This window comes from Bombus vancouverensis, chromosome 14, assembly GCF_051014615.1.
Source record: "Bombus vancouverensis nearcticus chromosome 14, iyBomVanc1_principal, whole genome shotgun sequence".
Taxonomy (NCBI): domain Eukaryota; kingdom Metazoa; phylum Arthropoda; class Insecta; order Hymenoptera; family Apidae; genus Bombus; species Bombus vancouverensis.
The window spans coordinates 4,858,284-4,883,037 of NC_134924.1; the positions used below are offsets into that span (position 1 = coordinate 4,858,284).

Below are 24,754 nucleotides of genomic sequence, written 5' to 3' on the forward strand. Positions count from 1 at the left end.
GATGCGATATAATCCTTAAATAAAAAGATCGTAATATATTTCATGTCCCTGACTTTCGTCGAGGGTTGGACGCGCGCCCTCGTCCAGTTCCCCGTTTCACCCTACGTATAAATTCTGTGGTAGACGATGGTATTGATCTAGCATTTCCACTGGCATGGCTTCTGTTGTCCCCAACAGCTGTTTTATAAAGAAACCCGTACACGCTCGGGTTGTGATAGCGCGCGGTCATTTAAAAACACGCGCTACTGCATCGACATGCACAAACACGTGAACGCCGATCCCAAACACATGTAAAAGAACAACTATAGATCGTAGTGTATATTGCGCAGCATTAATATTATGAACAGATAGCCGACCGAGCTGCCAGCTGTTGTCACCTAATTATCTCTGTCGCCATTAGCGATAGGGTTCAGACGGTGAAATCGACCGATAAAATGCAAATAGTCATTCCGGAGAGACATTTGCGAGCTCTACCAAGGAAACTTTGCGCTACAACGTATGAAATATAATTCCGTTTACTGAGTTCGGGGAAAAAGGCTTCCTGCGTTGTTCCGTAAAAGGTCGACATACATGGCGGCCATGTTGAAATATTAGGTAGGAGAAAAAAAATCTGTACAATTTATAGAGTATTGTGATTAAGACGAGAGAAACTCGTGTTTTAATCAGGGCTCGTAGGATTTATCTTTTATTCCTTGCTGTTAGGTATTGTTCGAGATCAAAGAAGGTCAGATTTGTCAGGCTAGCCCATGGGCGGCGACCATTTTTCGGGCAGTAGTCTTAGGGAGAAAGTAAGTATGTACATATCTGTCAATGGCCTAGATAAGCTCAGCTAGTAGAACACTGTCACCGTATCACTATCTATCTACGTAATCTTTTTCTACATATTAAACCCTTATTTTTAAATATTTACTTCATAATGGAAGATTTTTCAATTTTCTTTGAAGAGCTGTTTATCGACAAATCGTCGATTAAAATTTCCTTCAAAAGAAGCCATAAAACGGTGAAATATCCTCGTTCAAAGGATTATCTGCTACGAACGCATCCAAGTATTCTTAGAACTCAAAGCTTTCGATTAGTCGGTGGAACGTGATGCGCGGGAATCGGTAAGCATTTGATCGGCAGCAAAGTCACGGAGGCATAATCTTGTTTCCTGGTGTTTCCCCCGTCCATTGTATCTCCTTTTATTCCCGATAGAGAATGCTCGGCGTTCGTGTTTTATCCGTGGCTAGAGTAAAAGCATGCGGATCCTTTGACACGTATATAAGAAGAAGAAGAAGACGAAGAATCGACTGATTCATGGCGGTGTTTCTGATTGCCTATTCCTCTTTGTTCCCTTAAATATTCAAAATACCGTCGTTGTCTTGTGTTTTGAGCACAACGAGTTTTCCCCATACAAAGGCCGATCAAGGCTTCCGCCTTTCCCTCGTATGATTTTCGGTGACTATTGTTATGCCACGCGTGCAGCTTGCGCCGATCTTTTGGTTTACCCACAAACATTCGATTAACCCCGCTGCTTCGGCCGCGTGCTCATTAAAATGTCTCTTTGTTCGCCGGGAGAACAAAGCCACGATCCATTCGCGACGTCGATCTTCGGTTTTCTACTCCTTTGTGTCGTCGATGGTAAACGTTGCCGTAAGCGAGGTCATCGATTCTTCTTACTACGTGATTGACACGATTCACCGAGAATTGTCTTTAGTCTGTTAACCAGGTTGTGTACTAATCAGAAGCTTGTGTAATTAAGAAATTAAAAATGAATAAAAATATATAGATTCCACTTAGGTAGGTTTAATGTGATGTGAAGACCACATAAAAAAATTATCTTAAATTCATTTTTATTTGATTTTCTGTTTACCTCGAACGCTTTTATCAGAGGTGGTTTACAAGGGACAATTCAACATCAAAGAATTTCCACCTACGATAAATAAAGCTAATTCCATTAAAATAACATTCATCTAGAATTAGTTAGATTAGTCCTATTGTAGTAGGTGGTTTACGATGTCTTCATAAAAATTGTTTTTTTCGATGGAGTGAGGACCTGGAAACAATTAAAAGACTATTTTAACGTTCGTTATAAGCAACTCGTATGTCTATGAATCACACTTTGTTGACACACTGCGCCTTTTGCCTGGAAAACTTTTCACCAAAGCAGAGTTATACATCTATTAGGATTTGTATATACCGACGATACGCCTTAAGGAATCGATAATGGTTTTACGTCCTCAGCTGGTCAAAGGGCTACTTTCGCCCCGTTAAACTGTCGCACGTGGGACTACTTAAAGGCGCAATACATGATTATAAATCACAATGTCTGCTTCTTGGAGCTTAGTTCGAGACATACCTATTCGAACGACAATACCAATAGCATTCTTATTTATACACGGAATTTGCAGAAAGGTTACGAAACACGTGAAGATTGGTAACCATTTATTCTTATTTTAAAACCGAACATTTTTTTATTTTTTGACATCTGTAATGGAGAATGTAACAGGTTTCGAAAAGATAAAACTAGACCTGTAGCTACGTTCTAGAAGAAGATTTTCATTCTTCCTTTTCTATTAAATAAGTATTTTAGAAATAACATTTCCCAAGTTATGATTCGTATAAGATAACATAAAAGAAAAGAGTCTAAGTTTACCAGATAAATTTCCAAAAAGAAGAAAAATACAGTAATAAAAAAATTTTATTGGCGTCTAACTCGAACGCGGCATGTTTTTGCGATAATATTTATAGCCTTTTTCCCATGCATCTTGCACACGGTAGCTCTGGCCACGTGTACTACTGTTTTCTCTTTTTAATTCGTGTACAAAGTGCGTTCACACGTACGTTGAACGTTGCTCCGAACCGACGCAGTTTGAGCCGAGTTCGTTGTACGTGTGTTTGTAACGAATATACGTATATCGAAATAAGAACAAAGAACCGTGCATGCACGAGGGAATTCCCGGTACCGAAATAGTAAGAAACGAAGTAGCGCATGTGACAAACGATCTCGCATAAGTGACGACCACTCAACGTCGCGATAAGTTTACCAATTTTTGTTATTCTGCGATTCTCGAATCTGGAACTATAATAAAACCATGTATTTGGGATAAGAAATTGATATATTACGTCGTAATATGTTAAACGTGTAAAAACAAGGAGAAATAGCAACTGCGAAAAGTCGAGCCTTGAGCTTGTTGTACTTACAATATAGTTACGGAGCAAATCCCCCCTGAGTAATTCCTTGACATATTTCCACCGCTGTCATACATTGTGTCGAGCTGTTACACTTCGCATATTCTTCGCAATGTCGTTTCTGAAAGTGAGAAAACTACGGTAATTATCGTTTTTAACTATTTATGCGCGTATCTTATTTACTAATGTATCAACTCGTTACCTTGTTATGTCTGATTCGTAGTGCAGATTACGGTTCATCTTTGTAATGGTAATATATACATGTTACTTAGGTATTTCTATAAAAAGCATGTTATATAGGGAAACAGATGCACGCATACGATACATTTATACGTATTTCTGACATATAATTAAGGATCAAAAGATAAATATATTACATTAGAATATCACTACTTTCAAACGTTTCAATATTTTAAATCCATCATACAATTAAATGTAGTTCAAAGCGCATTCACGGGCCGCTCGAAATATCGTAACGCAGCAACTTGTTAAGACATTTTGAAATACTACTTTAAGCTGTCTTAATACATACGATAAACATAAAGCAGGGTATGTAATGTAAGGATGTAAGCCATTAAGTAAGACGAAAATCTTTCTGTTCGACTATTCGTTTCTCGAAATTATGCAAGTTAACGAGCTCACGTAATTACCTGGAAAAGGGGTTCTAGTTCTCAGTGGTGCGTTCCCTGATTCCTCGGAAAGCCTCGGTATAGACGAACACGTTGATTGGTCGCGCGCTATCGCACGAATCAGCAATCAAGATGGCGATGACGTCATGCGGTGGTTGCTCGACGCTGGTGGGGGGTCGAGCGGCTCTCTTTCTATATAGTTTCCAAGTTACACTGGCGGGCTCAGTTGAGATACGTAAGCAACACGCGCTAGTAGGTTTCAATACATAGCAAATCCGGTATTGCGTGATTGAACTTGTACGTGACAGTGACGAAAAGACAACCGGCGAGCATTCGTACGTGTCATTCTTCAACAAACGTTTAGTGGTACTTTGAACAGAACGTGATATCGGTGAACAGAAAGAAGGTGACCATTAGTTAGTGTTCTTGCCTCACGTTGAACGCGTATTTCTTGTAGAGGTGTAATTTTTTTAGAGTCGGAACCGGCGACTCTTCCTTTTTTTCCCGTAGTGAAGTTTTGAAAGCGAAACGCGCTCACAGATGACGCAACGTGTACCGAGCGCAGGCTTTGACGACACCATTATCGAAGATCACAATTACACCATGTTTTCCATGTATCCGCCGAATTCTAACCTATGTGACCCGTGGCAATCTAACAAATTGGATGCACTTACAGTAAGAGAAATTATTTTATATTAATAAATTATTTTTTTTTATAAATGTTTTGTTATATGTATAAAAGATTGAATCTTTGGTTTGGTAGAAGAGTGATACATTTCAAAGGTCGCTCTCTACGTACCAGGATGGAAGTGTCACAATTGCTAACAATAAGAATAATATCATGATTCGAAATTCCGTCTTAATCTCTTTTTTGCAGTATTTGATATATATACAGTGACTGCAAAAAGTATTTATTATAGCATTTGTATTATATTTAGCCTGATAGTCTCGAAATTGGATTTAGTTTTACGTTATTACAACATTTACTTGCTAATATCATGTTCTATTTCAACCTTGCTAATTTAAACCAATTCCCAAAAAAAATTGCTTTTCTCGTTTGTTTTAAATCTCTAGTAAAGTTCTAGTAAATACTATTGTTATAATTAGAAACGTTTCACATAAATAAAACGTGGGAAACACTCGAATATGTTTTATGGTAGTACGAGCATCGATTGTGTGTACGTTTGGTCAAATGTCACGGTCAAAGGTCAATCGATTTTGTCGAACTAGAGTTATCCCTGAACTTAGTTGCCATTCACAGTAGTAATTTTACCTTCGTTATTATCGAAAGAAATTTATTGTCATTATTTGTTTAACACATTGAGTGTTATATTGTGAATTATCTTTTTCGAACAAAAAACGGCAAAGTTAGGAAGCAAAATTTAAACGTTGAAGGTAGGAACGAAATGGTAATTAAAAATTAAGTACAGAAGTGGACAGCGTTGTACGATGTTAGTGCAAAATTAATCCGATAAGTGTGGGCGTGCTGATAGTGATATTTTGCTCAAAATTTCTAAGAAGTGTCGTTATCCCCTGAAACCCTTGATCGTCTCACCTGTCGAATTTTTAGGTTACTAAGAAACTTTCGCTTCTCCGAATACACGTACCTACAATTTTTGTTTTTCAAAACAAATTATTTATCGATTACTCGAAAATATTTCTCTTTTATTCTCAAAATATATGTATAATATTTGTTTTATTTTTGCCTAAATTTTTTATTTTATTTTTCAAAGTAATAAAGTAAAACATTAATTATTCAACTACATATTTAGCAATGAGAATATTTTTTCTTTCGCAACTTAGTCAATAATCTTTAGATTTTGAGGGATTTTGATTTCTAATAAACTATTGTTAATATGTATCGTTTATTAAAAAGACAGTATTTACGGAAAATTTGATTTAAGTCTAATAATTATTAGTAAAATTAGGAAAAATAAATTCCAAACTTTGGTATAGGTCGTGTGTTTACCGTAATGAGATTCTCATTTAGATAATAGACGAAGGCCATAGAAGCGTTTATTACAAGCAATTATTTGAAGTGTATTTGAGGTACTTTTGAGTCATGAGTAACTATATGTTGTCGCTAGAATCCTTTATCTGTTCCTAGGAATCTTGCCTAAACTATTAGCCAAAAATATCTTTAAGGAAACATTCGGCACACCTTTACTTATACCACAATAAGCTTAGTTTCGGAAAAACAGATTGTGAGGTTATTTTATTAATTGTGAAGCAATATTTCGAACGATCTTCTTTAGACAACACATTATTCTTATCGCATGAAATACATTATCAAGGAAACACCCATTAGAATAATTATCTTATTCATTCAAATACCTACGCAATAATTTAGAAATTCGCACAGAATACCATTGTATCGCGTATACAATTTCTCTCAAACCTGTTACATCTATTCGATTGTGTCATTGAACCTAAGTGGATTGTCTTGGAAGAAAAGTCTCATCCCCACCGTAAAATTTTAGCATTCTTTGTGCACATGATACCGAAGGAAAACAGTTAAATCTGACAGGAAGCCCGGAGTTAACGCTCGTTAACCCACCAATTAGAGGGTTTAGTTAAACGAAGGCAGGGTTAAGTTTAGCGAGAGCAATATAAACGGGTCATAAGGCAAGAGGTGTCATCCTGTCTCTTAGCCTCGCAACTAAGACGTTTGTTCTCAGCGTTGTAGTTCTTCGTCAGATACACACGATACGTTATCTAAGCATTATCACAGAGAAAGCTATCGAGTACTATGAAAAGATAGCTCTTATCTCTTCACGACTATTATTTCTTTTTTTTTGTAATTTTTTATTAGATAAAATTTGGATTTCCTTATCGATAAGAAAATGGTTGAATGTGCTTTGTAGAAGTCGTTTGGTTTAAATAAATTTTAATTCGTTGTACAGTAGCTTCAGTCTAAAAATTCTTTAACACATTTTTAACAAATAGTCTCCACTACTAGTGGGAATATTGGCAAATGGCAGATGATGCTTATTCGTAATCAAAATCATTCAAGGTACGTCTAGAACATCGTGTGCTCTGTATTTCAGCGGCAAAGGTAGATTTTCTGTTTCGCACAACCTATAATGTATCTGATTGGTAATTAAACGAAGTTTTAACATTAGGAATTGAAACTCGGTTAATGTAAAATGAGAGCTACTTAATGTAACATGAAACAGGATAAGGGAAAAGGAAAAGTGGCTTAAACGACTATATTCTTACAGCGTTCTTCATTCTTTCCTCGTTCATCGGCTGTTATGGAGAAGGAGAAAAAGGACGTCTGATGATCGTCGAGGCGTTCATTAAGAGACGAAGCAACGCCCATACAGGAATTTGCATGAAAATGCGCAAAAAGCGGAAGTTGTCGGTTTTTATTTTCGGACGGCTTACCTCAGTTCCGCGACGCGTATACGCGGAGATGAGTCATCGGGGTCTCGTGTAGTTTAACCAGCGATTTATGAATGAAAATCCGCGCACGTGTCGCGTGCCTGGCTCCCAGTGCCGCGACACGCGAGATCGCCCTCCATTATTATTCGCGACGCCTCGTAAACATGTCGATTATGCTGCATCGCTCCCGCAAGACATCATCCGGTACCAGGAAAAACGTTTAGAGATGCGATTTCTCGTAAATACGTGATACGGCTACGTTTCTGTCGCGGCGATTCTAACCATATTCTCCGTTTCTTTCCTTCATCTTTTTCTGTTTCGTTGTTCAACCTCTTGGCGCTACCGAGAATTATTATCCAACTGCGCTCTACAATAATACCAGGCAGATGAAATCCGGTATCGTTTGGTTTTAACATCAATGCAGTTAAGAGGTGTAATCTAGTTGAAATCGAGTTCGCTCAAAATAACTTGTACGGGTGATTTAGTACGAACAAGTGGTTAATAGTTGTTTAAGCATTCGACTCATTTATTTAGAATTTCTTTATTTGGATTTCGATTTTTATTCCTACAATATGCTATAGTCGAATAGTGTCCTTGATACGAATCTGATCAGTAAGTGCGGATGTTTCTAGATTTATAGAAAATTTAAAGGTGTAAAAATTTGTAGAACGTGCATGTCGTAAAACAAATATGTAAAATATCCGAGGTGAAGCGGTTAGTGAGTAACATGAAACTCCACTTAGACTGCATTGCTCTAAATATATTTGCAATCATTATGTTACGAACGTACGTAAACATACGCGGTCTATTGAGTCGGGAAAGAAGAGAGATTCGTAACAAATCCACTGTATTATTACAAAACCATCGACAGATTCTTTTCCTCGCTCAAATTAACAGATAAAAGAAATCGCGTGGAAGAAATGTCTGCATTGCGAAACCGCGTTTAATGCGCCAAGCAAAAACGTGGTTTCGCAACACAGATCCAGCGTATTGTAGAAGCAAATTGCTCGAACCTGCCTTAGAAACTCGAACTTCGTAGGTTTCGTATGATTTTCACGATACTATGATCGTGGATTTTTATTATCTTTTTTTTTCCTCCTTTTTCTTTTCTTTTTTTTTTTTTTTTTTTTATTACCTTTTTGTTCACGTGGATAGCGAGACGGTAATCCGGTGTAGTCGACCTCGAAAGGAGGTCGATTCCACGGAAAGATATCTTGCGTATGAGTGACGTCAATACGTTAACACTTTCCCCTTGAGAATGCCTCGAATGGATGGGGGATCTCTTCGATTTCAACGTCTCCACCTTCGACGTCCATCTACCTGTCCCGGGTTTTTCCCCTCGATTGCGAAATCTTCGATAGATTAGAGGCGATTTCGATGTTTCTTACGTTGTATCTGTTTTCTTTTTTACATCGCACGCCAACGGTTTTCTTTTTCCTCTGACGCAGGATGATTAATGAGTGGGAGCATTAGCTGACTAAAGTGCAGATGTTTTGAGTGATCAACGTCGATTTTTAGAATCTCATAATTGCGATGGAATTTTAGTTTGAATGTTCTATTTTGAAGGAATCTTTCTGCAAAGAATTTTTGTGGTAATTTTTTTGGTAATTAGGAGAAGTTTTGTTTTGTTTGGAATTTCTATTGGCAATTGTTTATCAAAGATATGGCGTGGTAATAGAAATAGGATCATACACGATTTTCAAAAATTTACTTCGCTGTATTTTAATTTACTTCGATGTCGTTTCTCTGTATTTTAATATACGGAGCGCATCGGTGCAACTTCTGGGCGATTCGTATCTCATTCGTGGACGTGTATGAAGGAAGAAGCTTCACGTTTAATAATACCGTTACATTATCTTATTTTCCATTCCAAACATCGTGACAAACTCCACCTTAGTCACTCTGATTTAATATTCCCCGAGTTTCAAACCCTATTCAGTTTGTCCTTCGAGGAACTGGCACCGTATCGTCCTATCGCCGAAAAGATTCAAAGATTTACGTTCATAGTCCATTGTTTCCACATCAAGATCCGTCTGTTCCGTAAAATATTTAACATACGCATCGGAGTCGTTTTTGTCGCGCGAGGAACGCATAGGCTCACAAAAGATATTATAATGGAACTCTTCTAGAAATCTTTTATGAACGTATATATCATGTGTGTTATACGAAACATTTTGAAATTTCATTGCTGCTATTACTATCGTGTTTACATTGATAAAGTTTGTAACCAATCCGGTAGTGCAAGATGTTTATCGAAAGTATTTAAACAGCCAATTATCCGTTATGTTAATAAGCCTCGACATTCAATTTGACCAAAGAATGTTATTCATACTTTAGATTAATTTTTTACTAAATACGTATATACAAGTTTACAATAAATACATATTTGTAATTTCTACATACAGTTTCGGATTGGTTTCAAATTTAAAATTTGAAAGTGTGGAAGTAGGAAGAATGCTCATAATGTGAAATAATACATAAAATATCCAAAGTATGGTGCTTTTTATAATAGTATAGTAATATATAATTTAGTTATAAAATATAACTATAAATAATAATTGAATATAATTTATATATAATTCAGTAGATACACCAATTTTCTACCAAACTTCTATTTCTATAAATACATTCTGGAGAATATGAATTTGTAGAAATCTTCCCAGTTTAATGACAGTCGTGTCTCGTTGCAGTGGTAATGAAATTTCATAATGTTTCGTATATCACATACAATATGGTCACAAAAGTTCAAATACTTTCGTGAGCCAGTGTAGATATGTATTATGTGAAAAAGAACGTGCGTAGATACATATCACGTGCACCCATCTGTCGTGTGACCCTTCTTGAAATTGATTTGCTGGCATAAAAGAAGAAACGAAGTCTTCTTATTCACAGCTGCATTCTTCGTGATGCTCGGGTAAACGAAGGAATCAGGGCGGCCTCTAAGCTTCGTACGCTGGTTATAATTCAAAAAGACTTCGTCTCCTTTCCATCTGATGGTATGATAAAGTGGTCTACCTATTCACAGGGTGATGCTCGCCCCTATAAAAGGCGCTGTCTCGTTTAAAAGGTCATGGAACCCAGCGAGCCCTTTTGGGTCTCTGCTGATACGTGGGACGAGAGTGTATCCAATTTCGTGAAACTATTATGACCGTGACGGTCCGAAGTCTTGCTGGACGTCGACAAAAAGGACGTGGGTGCTTTAAATGCGGTACTATACCGAGTAGTTCATTATGGGCTAATGTGTTTTGGAGTTAAACATTGCTATCTGAATGGGTAGAGCTTGGATGTTTGGGTGAATGCTTGTTTTGTTAGATAAAACGGAAGTTTAATTTTTTACTGTTAGTTAATTGTTTATATAAGAAGGTTTTTTTCAATGGGTCGCCGTTTATTTAATTATAGAGCGAAGTGGAACTTTCCTATTAAATGAAATGTTCAAACAATTTATAAATTGTACGAATTCCGATCAACCACACGAAACTTGGATTCTAAATTATAAATTCATACATATTTGCGAATTATTCAAACCCATCCCAGAACTCACCGTACAAAATTGTTAATTCAAAATTCAAATAAAATTCCCGTAGTCAGCATGACTCAGCGAAATTACGAAATGAAAAGAGCTACATTTCTATATCGAAGAATCTGCCAAACGGACCAAACCGCAACGGAACCCATTAAAACTAATTAGCTTGTTCTTTGTTCGCGTGGAAAAGCGCGGTGTCGCGTGAGAAGGTCGTTGAAATAGTATGAACCGAGGAAAGTGGAACGGTTTAAAAGGATGAAAGATATGGATGGGAAAAGATGTGCGTGTGGAGGTCCACACGTAGCCCGGCATTATGCGCGCGATTATGTAGGTATTCTCATCGGAGAACGCCGAAGTGCAACCAGTCGGAAATGCCTGAACGATTGCGTCACTGGTCAGGAATTCACGGACCGTTCTGCCCTCGGAGCGTTTTCTTTTACGCCCGTGTTCCTTTCCCCCCCCCCCCCTCGCGATCGCGTTGCCGTCCTCCTCGTACTCTCCGTCCTTCGTCCTTAACGTCCTCACGACATGCGCGTGCGTAACATTATCCCGCTGACCGTTCTTTGGCTTTGTGTACATGTAAGCGGCAGGCGAATTAGCGCGGTAAAAGGGTAGCCATTTTGTGTAAGTAGTTGAGGAAGATGGTGAAGATAGAGTACAGATGAAGTTGCTTAATCTTCTTCTTTTTTTCCTTTCTTTTATCTCTAGGGAGAGTAAAATTGCAACTCCCGAGGGATAATGATAGGTATAATAGGTATGGTTTCTATCTTTAATTAGATCTTTTACTTTGACTTTCTGCGATTTTAGTGTAATTGTAAAAGTTGCTTATTTCGTTTTAATCGAAGCATCAATTCAGAAGGTATCTACGTTGGATACTTTTCTTGTTTTCTTAATTTACGTATACCTTCGAATATTGAATCATTTTTTTATTTATTTAATTTGAGCATAATTTCAGAAAAATATATATATGTCGGAGTAAGGTTGGAATCTCCGACATATATATCTCTAATTTTTTTAATTCGAGTACGGTTCGAAAGGATAGATTGAACTTTATCGAGCAAATTAAAGTTTTCATCTAATAATGCTGTTCTTACTATTTGAACATTGAATTAATAAAGGCTCGAGTGCGGTGCATTACAGGCGAGCAACCTTGCAATTATCGAACTACTCCTCGCGTGATCACGAGCCACTTTTCTGCTAAATCATTCAAAATGTTGTACTTGGATTTAACAACTATACCAGCCATTGTAATAAGAACGTTGAAGAGCCTTGTCTCGTCGCTGAATCAGCGATTCTTGAGAAATTTGAACCTAGATGATAAACATTAGGAAATTCCGCAAAAGTCAAGCAGAAATTTGAGCGAATTTGATATTTCGCTAAAATTTTTAATGTAATTGCAAGTTTTGCCTAGAAAGTAGCAATTATGTACCGATGAATATAAGTTAATGAATCATTCTTGGCGAAAAGTAGGCGATTAAACATCTTTGAGGATGAATCGTCAGTTTCGCAAGAATCGTTATTCTGCGTCACGAGAGATCGATTACATGATTGCCGGATAAAGACGACATTAACACTTACAAATTGAGAATGGGGCTTAATCCTTTGGGTGCATTTATCTCGTGACAAATCGTTCCATATCGTACTGTTATTAATGTTACGTACTGTTAAAGATTTAGAAAAAAGAATTAATATTTAATTGAAGAAATTTATAAAAGTTCAACAATAAATAATTTTGTATGACAACGATAAAATGGTACGACAATAATAGATCTCTTTCTTCTGAAGAAGAACTTTAACTTCTCGAGTACTGCCTTTGGTAATGTTATTCATCCATATTTGTTAAATGATAATAGACAAGTTTCGCTTGTACAGTGTTACATAGCTTTTTAAAATGTTGTATATGTAATGTAAGTACGAGTTAGAATTTTGAGGTTATCTTCCATAGTATGCATATCTTTTGAAAGGACACGGCCCACTTCCGGAGGTACAATTTTGGTAATCGTGAAGAGATAAAAGTTTTTTTGCCCAAAAATTACATTTCGATATAGCTTGACAAATTGATTTTACAAAATAATACGCAGTATGGCTTAAAAAAAATTGAATATCTATATACAAGTGTTCCGTGTCAGCGCGTTTTTCTATAATTTAACGAACTCTCTTAAAAGGTTAAAGATCTATCGTTTTAGTTTTTTCACAATGTAACCCTTCTTATCATCCAGTTTCATAATTGAAATACAGAAAGACGAAACACACCAAAAGAACGTTCTATAGCAACTTTATTAACGATCAACGATAGAACTGACCTATATGAAGCACATCCGTAAAAGCGATTCTCATTACCGCGATAAAACTAGTACGATATCATGTGAACGCGAGCACGAATAAGGACAGGGACGTGACGTGCAGGGAATTTCCAAAATTACCCCGGGAAAGCCCGTTCTCCGTCGTGTCGTTCACCTCTGAACGTAAAGCACGCTCTTGAGGGACCACCATCGCATCATTTCTTGCTTCTCATTCTTCGGCTTTGTCCGGAGTGCGGTGCTAAAAACAGTCAGTCAGAGCACTTTGTTCTTATCTACGTCGTTTTATCGACTACTGACAGACCAGTCCAAGTACTTTGTGCCGTATAACGAATGTGATACATGGTGTTTGTCAAGGGCATGCGGAAGGAACGTCGCGTGGATTCTTCGTGTTCTGGATACAGTAAAACGTCGATTATTCAGGCTTTTGATTTACCAGGCTCTTTTAATAGTAGAAATGTACTTTTCGCTATATTCGAACTTCTAGTTAACTCGTGTTACATCCATTGGGTCATTTGCGATCGGATACAATTGTTTCGTAAGAATACGATTCTAATATAATTCTAGCCATAGAATCTAGAAAATACAATTCTATAAATCTGTAATATAATTTTAACAAAGTATTTATAGAAAATATGATTCTGTACATTTGTAATCTTTGTAATTTTATTTGTAAAATAATGTAATCCTAGCTGAAGCACCCAGCAAACATAATTCTATAAATCTCTATAATATCTCCCCGTTATAATGAAAGAACCTAAGAAATATAATTCTAAGTCCCTTCGTGTGTTCTCGCATAATGAATTGTTTCAAACGTAGATTCAAGCGTGTTTGTTTGAGAAACGATTGTAAAGGGTGCGCGTTACTCGTGGAAAAGGCGGCGTGCGACCAACAACGAAGCACTGTTCTCAATGGTAATCGTTAATCGAGACTCAGGAAAGGCCAGACTTCAATTAAGAGCCCTAGATGCTGTCTGAAGAGAGGCTGGCTACGTTGGGCCGGACTTAAATGAGATGTGAAAGAAGAGTATGCAGCTTTATGGCTTGGCTTTTGCATTTTACATTTTTCTACGTGTGCACCTATCTGTATACGCTTGATGGAAAGTTAGCAAATTTTATGGATCATTGGGGTATAATTAAGTCGAGTACATTAGATCATTAAATCGTTGTACCTTAAACGTCGATTTTAGAACAGAAAATTATTCGAATTTTATCGCCTTCGTACTGTGGAATACAGAAAAGATAGAACAATTAGATTTAACTTATTTCTTGTCAAAAATTATAGTCTACACAATGTTTGTTATGTAAATGTTGAGATATAAAGGAAACTTTTACATAATCGGAAAGAAAACAGTTTATCAGAATGTAATAAATACTTCAATTTCATTAAACTTTACAAAATTGTAGTGATTTGGGTATGTTAAATTTGGCTGTGTGATAAGTAGGTCTATGGGAGAAATAACGGCGGAACAGAATATTATATAAATTCTTGAAATTCTTTCATAATTATCAGATATTATGCGTTAGTATCAAATATTAAAGTAGAGCAACGCTGACGACATGAGTTAATATATTTTAATTATATGCTTTTAACTAAATTATATGTAATTTTAATTATATGCTTTCAATTAAATTATATATAATTTTAATTATATCCTTTTAATTAAATTATATATAACTCTATATAATTTTAGTTGTATTTCATTTCATAATATATTAACATTTTGGTCGCTATCGTTACAGTTTTTTATGAAAACACCACTGATTCCCTAGAGGAAGATTTACCACAGGAACGGTTTACCATACGGAAGCCATCCACAGGCTTCCACCAACAAGATAACCGACTTAAGAAACCGATCTTGGAAATGAATAATCCCCTCTTTCTTGTGTAGGACACGATGTTAAACACAATTCTAGTATATTTAGTATACTCTAGTGAAGTTTAGTGAAAACGTTTACTTGCACAACTATATAGATACGAGGAAGAAAAATGATATTTCTGTTTCGGTAAAACTTCTCGGAACGCGATCGCGTCACGTGTGTCTTTCGAGCGGGACTTTCAAGGCGATGGAAAGTATCGACGAAAAATAACGGTCCCAGGAGCGATAAAAATCGAGCCGGCGATGTTCTATATTTATGGAATAATTCGTAGAAGTCGCGTTTTGAACCGGAAGAGGTCCTCGAGTATGACGCAACGACACGTGCTCGATTTCGATTTTCCTGGTACGATGATTCTGTGACTTGTGCTATCGAATCCTCGTGACTCATACGTAGTCGGCGCCTATTTAGTAATCAGATGTCTGCGGACGCTGTTAATACATGCGCGTATGTACTTGATGCATTTATGTAAATCCCGTGGATCGTTCGCGTAGTCTATCGATGTCGATCGATCGAGTCTTTTCCTAGCATGATGAAAGGGGCCACGTGACTTGAAAGCGATAGCCATTCGCGTTCCTTTTATGCCGTTCGGAAAAATCCCGAGATTTCCGCTTTCGATAACGACGAGCGCTGTTGATATGTCTCTTGCGATATGGTTAATATACTTTGATATTTAATACGTCTAAAACGTTTAGTCTTGTCGCATAAATATTACACAATATATTATTACATATATTTATTTTTTATCTATTGGTCCCAATTTTATTCGATTTATGATAATTATGATATACGTATATATTTTAATATTACAAAGGAGAAACCTGTGTTACGCAAGATACGATTCCGACAATCGAACTCTAGCTGTCGCGCTGAAACTTTACTCTCGTGAGGTACTCGGAAATGCCAAGTATTCCTGAACGGCTACACTTCCCCGAAATTCCCCCCCAAAAAAAAACCTTGAAACACGATGGCTTAGCGTGATTGAAAGATTTCTGCGATTTCTCCTCGTGTTTGAGAGAGAACCATCTCTCGATCGCGTTTCGGTGGCCGGAATGAAGTCATCTCTTATCCCGGCTAATGCAACCTCTTCCCTCGTGTGGCTGTAGTCTCTTTTTCTGTGTTTTTATCCACGAGGATTCTCTCGTCTCTCCTTCGGGTGTTTCACGTGCACTTGTGTTGCTGGCGTATCCTCTCGAGAAAAGAGTCGAGCATATCCGAAGATAGCCGAAGCTGCGAGGCCGAGCCCGACCAGGCGACCATGTGGTGATAGCGCGATGACAGAAGCAGTAGAAGCACTGTCAGTGTCATTACGACTGCCGTTGCGCGCGGTTGTTCAGCGAAGTTTTGTACGCGTCTCTCTTTTCCTCGTTATCTTCTTTTTTCTCTCGACGATTTCAATGAACGCTGGCATTCCCTTAATCTCGTAACGATTCTTCGAATTCAAGAGTTCAAATCGAAATCGATTTTACAGAATAATCGACGTTGTTCTGTCTGTAAACGAGAAATTGTTTCTGTACATCGACTGCGTTATTTCAGTACGCATAGTCGATATAGATTTCGTGAACAGGCACGAGGTCGCGAGGAGCCGAGGATTCGAGGTGAGTTCACGCTTTTAAAAATTCATTGCCATTTTTGGTGCGTTTACCAGTGGTCAACTTTTTAAGCGTGTCCTGCAAGCGTGACAGCCGTAACGTTACGTTATTGTTGATGCACGCAAGGAACGATTATGAATTCCGCGATAAGAGCTCGAGGCTAAATGACAAAAAGCGAAAGAAAAAGAATCGCGGACCCGATCGTGGATTCGAAGTATTTATGGACATCGAACAAAGGATGGTAGCTGGATATTTTTTTTTCTAATAGCATCGTTATCTTGTTTCCTGGCTGATAGCCGGTGCTTGTGCTTTTTGTTTTCTTTCGCTCGATGCACTTTAGACTCGTCACAGTTGGCTTCGTGCACGTGCCTCTTCCCACGTACATATAAGTAAGCTTTCACGAATCGGCTAGTAGTCGGGACTCGAACTCGAAACCTTGACGTCCCGAGTCGATAATGTTCCCGGAAATACCGTACGTGTTTCCCTTTCGTAATTACCGAATAACGCGTAAACGTCGTTTTAACGGTCTCACGCGATTTTATTTTCGCTATTTTACTATAGATAGCGTATCTTGATATACGTATGTATATCACGAACTATGTATATATATTGTAATAAATCCTATGTTCTATTCTCTATACAATTGTATTCTATCAGTAAAATAATTTGCAACATAAGCTATTAAAAAGTACTAATATATTATATTATCTTATATGCGATACATTATATGTCAACTAACTATATTAAAAGTATTAACATTTCAACATCTTATCGATAATATACAAATACCGAGATAAATGCGTGAGTCATTTGAAAATTTGTATAGAATTTGTTATAATGTTTTGCAAATATTTATGCGTTCGAGTAACACTATAAAAATACCTATCCCATTTCCCTATCTTTTCGATAGGAACCAACGAGTGTCTACAGTCTACAGCATAGAAAATGAACTTGTTCGTTATGTAACTTACATGGTATAGCACACAACGGTAAAAAAGCGTAACAAACGGGGAAAGTTGTGAGCGCGCAGTCGATCGCCGCGTGTTATCGTGTTTACATTCTTTGTTCTTTGTCCAGAGCTGACGGTGCATCGATGTTTGCGCCGGATCGCGCTTTTTAGCGTCCGCTTCCTCTAACGTTTCTATATGTGTCGGATTGTCGGGGGAGAGATATATTCCTCACTGCAAACGGTCCGATTTTTCACGAGCTTTCCATTAGCCTCGGTTAAATTTAAACGCCTCGACCACTCGTTCTCTTCGTTATGGAAAATTTCTATCTAATTTTTAATCTGTTAACTAGGAAAGACGTAACTGGTGTTGATAATCTCCTGGGTATAATATTATGTTTATGTAAGGATTTTTAACGGTCTATTTTTGTTAATAATGTATCATATCATATCATACATTTACAGGCATTAAAATCGACCCAATTACAATTGATTTGTCTTCGCGTACTTCTAATTTCGTGATTATAGAAACTTCTGATTAAAGAGCGACTCGGTTAATAGATCAAGTTGATATCTGTAATTGCGTTATTCTTGCGCTACTAATTGGATATTGTAGCATGTAGTTCGGATTCGTGGCACTGATTAGGCCACGTATGCATTTATGTAGTCGTCTAAAACAAGATGATGCTCTTTTAAGATTTTTCTTTCCTAAATTTTACTTATTTGTTAATGTGTATGTGTATATGTATATATATAAAAAAGCTAGTGTATTATAATTTTTATAATGAAAATAGAAACACGATAAATGGATTGTTTTAGTTAATTCATGGGAATTACGTTCCAATAGTGGAAAACTTACATTTGTAAGTTATATTTTGCATATTCGTATGTAGATAACTTCTGGTTTTAGAATTCCGTGTAATTTGCGCATAGTATTACTATTGTTTCCCTATCGAGCTCGTAGATGAAGAACAACGAGGCAAACGGAATAAATGATTAGAAAATTATTCCACTATTAAGTTTTCTGTTTCCGAAGAGGACTGGCATATAGGAGATTGTGATTCGAGACGAGTACCCAGAGCAAAGAGTTTCCTAACCTCTACGCGGAATTATTCTTCTCGCTTCTTTTCATGTATCGTTTCCTTATATGAGAACGTGAAACGAGAAACTAGTTTTGCATATTTTGCATTGCATAAGTGAATCAACAACATTTTAACTTCAGTTAAATTTAGATTTCAATCTAAATTTGAACTTGCAATTGAATTTTGGAATTTGAACATATGCTTGAATTCCTAGATTCGAATATGAATCTGAATTTTAAAAGTTGAATTTCATTTCGAATTCGTGCTTTCAAATCTAAATTCCGTTTAAACAATTGAAGTCTTTTGAATCGAGCGTGTTGTAATGTGTTCTTCTTTCTTTTCTTTTTTTTTTTTTTTTTAACATTTAGAAAGGACTCGAAAAGTAAAAACGATTTCCTTTGTTATCCAAGGCCGCGTGTCCATGTCGTGCAGCAGTCTGCCATGTCTTTTTTTCGTTTCGTACCACGATAACGCCTCTCGGTCCGCGTACCAACGACGTAATTGCGTTATTATTTACCACGTAATAGCAACCGTCGCGTAACGGCCACGCAGAACGAGAGAAAAAAAGAAACATGTCCGTGCACATACGCCGGGAACATAGCAATAACGAACGATAGATTATGCGAAACACGTAACAATTGGTCCATCGAAGGGGGATTAAAACATGATTAGAAATTGGAACGCATTCTCAACCATATATGTAAGAAATGTTATTTACACGTTCGATTAAGCTAGATAATTGCATCCGTATCGTTGTATACGAACTATCGCGTATTTTATTCTATCTGCGCCGTTTCGTATTGTTGGTGCTTATCGCTCATTGGTCGTCTACCAGATAGCATAGAGAATAATAGAGAGAAACTACGAGATTAAACAAATTATCGTTAGATTGCGTTACTAGCAAACGTAATGCGGAGAAATCGTTCTTCCGCCGAAACCTGTAATTAGCCGGGGAAAAAATAACGATAACTACATTGTTCAATCGTAGAAGAATCGCCGTCGCAATTTGTTTGGCCGGGAACGCGTCCTTGAGTCGCCCACGGAGCTGAGTTGAGCGCTCCGATGATCTTGGCCTGACATTTCAATGCCCTCCGCAGAAAGGTTTTCGTGGAAAAATCGTTGCTCCGTCCGTTATGTCCCGACCGCTTGTGCACCGTGTTCATTTTGTTTTCAGACGCCACGTGCGAGAGCGTTTCGGTCTGATCGTCGCATAATTAACCAATGTTAAACGGGCCTGCAGCATCTGATCCTGAAAACAAAAAAGCGAAATAGAATTCAGAACAGATACCAAAGATCGCTCAGGCACACGTTATGTTTACCACCTTGTACCGGTCTTACAATGGATCTCTATGTTATTACGTAAATCAAAAATATCCATTTGAGAAAAGATATCGTCAGTCGGTAATAATCGATGCAAATGGACCTTTGATTAGTCAATCTTTGACCACGATCTTCTTACGCAAAATCAAATCGTTTCCTATTTGTTGCGCGTCTAGTTTGACTAGATGAAACATCTAGTTAATGTAAAATTGTATTGAAATGAGGTAGGCGATCTCACGGAACGTTCGATGCAAATTTGTCGTTCCGGCGAACAGTCGAACGGTTCAGATCCGCTAGTTTCCTGTTAATTGGACGCCCTCCGTGTTCTTATCGGGGCCGGGAAATATGCTGGCAGTTCCTGGAATTTGAAATTGACGCGTGGGCGGAAGGGAAGGCATTGAGGTATCCGAGGAGGGTTGCTATAGTTAGATTAATATGGATAATAGGTTATAACGGAGAGCTCAGTGTATTTCGCGGAAATGTTTATTTCTGCAAAAATTGTATTCATCTCGACAAAAATCTATTAGCATTTTTCAAGTCATTCAATTATTTCGGAATATTTATTTTCATAGATCAAAAGATAAATATTTTTAAGCTGGTGTTTTTAATGCTACTTTTGAAGAGTCAACTAGAAGAAATGTTTTCGTTACACGATAATCTCTATTTATGGGTAACATAATAAGATACTACGGGCAGTGTTGCATGGTGTTTTGTGTTTAAAAATTCCGAGCACTACTGGCTGATAAAACACCGGAGATTGTTTATTGAAATCTGGCTGGCACACATGTTTTCGTATCAAGTCGCGGAGATAAGCTGGTTTTGAATGTCCATCTCGTGTTCACGAGCCACTTCGTGACTGGCTGGGACACGTTTATTTCCGAATGACGCAAAACAGAACAGGTTTTCCGCTACCGCGTAGCGGGTAGCGTATTCTAATTATCGTCATCTCTCTTCTCCTCCTCGCGTGGTCACGACAGACGCGTTAAAATACTCCTTTTAAATAACCAGTCGACTTGCTTTGTCGTAAACAGTAACTGCTAATCGCCATATTTTCACCAACGTTACAGAAAAATACCACCAATAACACGACGGAAATGACGAATACATTCACATTTCGACATTTTAATCGTCATGATAATCGTCGTTGATGTAGTCCCAGACGCTTGTCAGGTGACCATGCGCACAAACATATTTTCAGAACTAAAGGAAAAAGCTGCGGCTATGGTGGCGCTGTGTACGCATCTTTAACGAAGCGATGTATACGAAGGAAGCCACATCCTGGAAACGATTCACGCGATAAACGATAATATCGTCCAAACATGCGTTTCACTATCGCATCCAACCAATTCCAATATAACGAGTAAAAAGCTTATTCCGGGGAATCTTACTTAACAGAGATTACATTATGAAGTCGAGGAATCGATTAGTTCGATGAAACAACTGGTGCGAAATTTTCGTGAAGTTTTCGGGATCGGAATGTTTCTCGGTTGGGTCGAGAATTCTACGAAGAGACCTCTTGGCCCCTTTCCAAGACGACGAATCGCGGGGAGGCCGGCGTCGACGACAAACGACGCTCCACAGGTGTTTAAACTTAGAACTCGGGTTAATTAAGATCCTCCAGGCGGACGCGCAATTGGGAATTTCGGAGATGCTGGGAAAAGCCACTGCTCTACTGCGAATAAGCTCTCAAGTATCAGCTGGTATTTGGTGTTACGGCTGTTTTCAATTTGTTTCGTGCTCGCGAGTATTAACTTGTCTGTTGGTAACGCCATTAACTAACTTCAAACCTAGTAACGTATCCAAAGTGATAAAATTTTATGTTACTGATTATACCTTATTCTAATTTTATATATCAGTAATATATCAGTACATTTTACCCTAATTCTATATGTATGTTACTAATGATATTTTATTCATAAAATAAAGTTAATTCGAATATTTGTATTTTTAGAAGGGATATGCAAATTTCTTAGACCATTAGCGATTTCAAAGATAGCGTGTGCCGATACTTGATATTTTCGCAGTTAGTAAAGGTTTCGTCGCATTAGTATAAATCTTTTGGAACGCAGTGGCTACAGATAAATCGGTAGGAGCGTTAAGTTGGAAACTTCGGACCATTACGCGATTCCGAAAGAATGTCACTGTTGGCGAGCGGGGAACAATGGAGAAAGTCGTAAAGGCACCCCTTTCTTATCTCTTCGGTCATAAACTTTGGCTACACACTTGCATTAACTACCAAAGGCTTGTCTTCGAACACTTTCACGAGTCATAAAACGCTATGGACATAAATATGATATTTAAAGGGAAAAATTAAAATCCAACGACGGGGATTTGAACCCGGGTCTCTAACTTGGTAGGCAACTCCAATATCAACCGAATCATTCAGTTCTGATAGTCTTGGCTAAAAAATTAGTTTGTAAAAAAGTTCTTAGAAAATAGTTTCATTAAATTATCTATAAAATAACCTAATTTAATCCGTTCTGAATTTTTGACAAATTATTTTTCTTTAGCTACATACGGGAAATAACGAGAAAGCTCATCAATAGCATGTTGCAGATTTAAAGAAGGGCGCGGAAATCTCTCCCACCTTTTTCTCGTCTGGCTCTGTCTTTCTCGTCGTCTCTTTCTGTCAAGCGCACATACTCGAAATTCGAAGGTTATTTTTAGATTAGGTTTCCTCGTCGCGTATGGCCACGAAGAGCAGAACGGCATCGGCAGGCTCAGTGTAAGAGAGGCGTCGGTGGAGGACGCAGTGGTGACGAACTCTTTCGAGAAGTGAGAAGAAGAGCGTGTACGAGGGAGGAGAATCGAGAGTGTAAAACAGAACAGAGGGAGAAAGAGATTGAGGGGAGGGGAGGCGCACACCGACGTCCAAACGATCTCTCACGAACGAACGATCGACTGAAATTACTTTTTTCTTACATTAAGCCCCTAGATTCTTTTTCGTTAACCCTCCACGAAAACGAGTTCGCTCGTACTTTCCTTTCGACCCTGCTTCCTGTATTTCCTATAAAAACGTCTCCCTTTCCTTCTCCTCTCACGTGATTTTTTATTAATTTTATTTATTTATTTCTATCGACGACGAAACGAATAACTGAACGAATTAACCGATACCACGAACTATGGCAGCCACCGCCATGGATCCAGTCGACATAGCTAATATCCTCGCGCAGGAACTGCTTTATCAGCAGGTAATCCCCATACATGTTGCAGATTTTTACAAAATCTTCCACTTTTATTCTTTCATACTGTACGACGTAAAATTGTTCTCAATGTTTTGGGGGCAAACCGTTTTTCGTCGAAAAACTAGTAACAATGTCTAAGATATAGGATTTACAGTGATTAGTGTGGTTTTAACCATAACCTAACATAGACACATAACCTATCTAGCGCTGTCAAGCATATGCTGTTTTTGTTTACGACCAAACAAATGACGGTGTCATTAAGCGAGACTTGTTGAAGCAGCTGCTAGATTTATTTTGAAAGAGACGGATACTCGACTAAAGCTGTATCTTCTACCCTACACCAGTAAATAGATCTAGGCATTAAACAGTCGCTACCGCGTTCGGGTCCACATGTCCTCTAAGTAGGAAGCTTGAGAAAAATCTAGAAACATTGAAATCGTGTACTTAGTTAAGTCATATATCGTGACAGACTTAAAACCATACGAGTTGTCTCGTTGTTTAGAAACTTGTCGCGATAAGAGAAGCGCGTGTATTTAACCGCATAGAGGGAAAAAAGAGTCTGTTTAATTCACAAACGGTCAGGCCGCGTGTGAAAGCAGCGAGTCTAAATTTAGAAAATCGCTTAAAAGATGGTACAATACGCTTTTGAACGGATAACGTGTCTACTGCCTATCGTTGTCGGATAGATCACGTTCGATTACATTGTTCCTTCTCACAAAGTAGCATTCTGTTTGAAGAAAACAGTCTAATGTCTAAAGGACCTCGAGGGGCTTCGAAAGCAACCGTCTAAAATAAACACACCACTTGGCAGGCCTCCGAAATAGTCTTTCATTCACGTTGTGGTGCACGGTTCGAGTCGAGCGAGCCAAATGAAGTCGACTCGAATTTGGAAAGAATTGTAAATTGGCGAGGAACAACGTATCCACGTTTCATCGCGTTCCTTTCGAGGCACGCGCGCGCGGTCCTGACGCGAGCACGAACGCGATTCTGACGCGAACACGAACGCGGGAAAGGAAGGAGAGATGCGCGAAAAAAGAAACAACATGGCGGTCGCGACAGATGAACTTGAAGGAGAAAGTCTATTCGACACGCGAATGCCACACTATCGAGCTGCCTGTTAACGTATGTGGGGCCATTATTGCAATGCGGACGAGCAGGGATTGTGCAATATTGTGCAATAACGATTGGAAGTTCCACCGGCTTCGATGAAACAAACAGATCGTAAACGAATGGTCAGGTTGCGCATGAAACCGCGGAATGAATATTTTTACGTACCCGTAAAAACCGCTGAAACTATACCACGTGTCTTTGAGAAAAACAGCCGGTTGAAAAAAGTAACCTCGATGCTCAAGACGTGGCGCGAATATAGTGCCTTGTTAAAAGCTTAACCAATATCGCATACACACTACCGTCAGATATGTTTCCCGATATTCATAGTTCTCTCATCTGCTATTCGGACATTGAACAATAGTTTTATCAAATCGTATTTGACAATTTTTTGCCAGTTTATTAATTTTCCTAAAGTTTGACGAAACTGAAGTATCTATAATATTATGATAAACTATTTTTTTAAGTCATGAAAATTTTCTTGTATCTGTAGTAGACTTCTAAAGTAATTTATTATAGTAAATAATTTTTATATATTTTCTGTAATGTACATATTATTCCAATGGTATAATTATCATATCTTAACAATACAGTATGTTAGTTACTTTATATGTTCCATTTTATACGAGTCTTACGCA

At 37.9% G+C, this 24,754-nt stretch overlaps 1 protein-coding gene and 1 long non-coding RNA gene across 5 annotated transcripts in view; one reads left to right on the top strand and one right to left on the bottom strand.

Moving 5' to 3' along the window:
* kay (transcription factor kayak) overlaps positions 1-24,754 on the top strand; it is a 35,110-nt gene that overhangs the window by 1,912 nt on the left and 8,444 nt on the right. Inside the window, exon 1 of one of the 4 annotated variants that reach the window (XM_076624112.1) lies at positions 732-788. The exons of 1 other annotated variant lie outside the window; for it this stretch is intronic. In XM_076624112.1, the coding sequence (XP_076480227.1) occupies positions 747-788 (42 nt within the window). In that variant the 5' untranslated portion in view covers positions 732-746. Of the gene's footprint in view, positions 1-731; positions 789-4,053; positions 4,476-22,532; positions 23,016-24,754 lie in introns of those variants that run through there. 2 more of the 4 variants (XM_076624110.1, XM_033343705.2) reach the window with 2 other exon arrangements.
* On the bottom strand, positions 1,791-3,927 carry LOC117161930 (uncharacterized). Its single transcript, XR_013060019.1, has 3 exons — positions 3,822-3,927; positions 3,184-3,292; positions 1,791-2,035 (listed from the first exon to the last, which is right to left on the bottom strand). It is a non-coding gene; the product is annotated as an uncharacterized LOC117161930 (long non-coding RNA).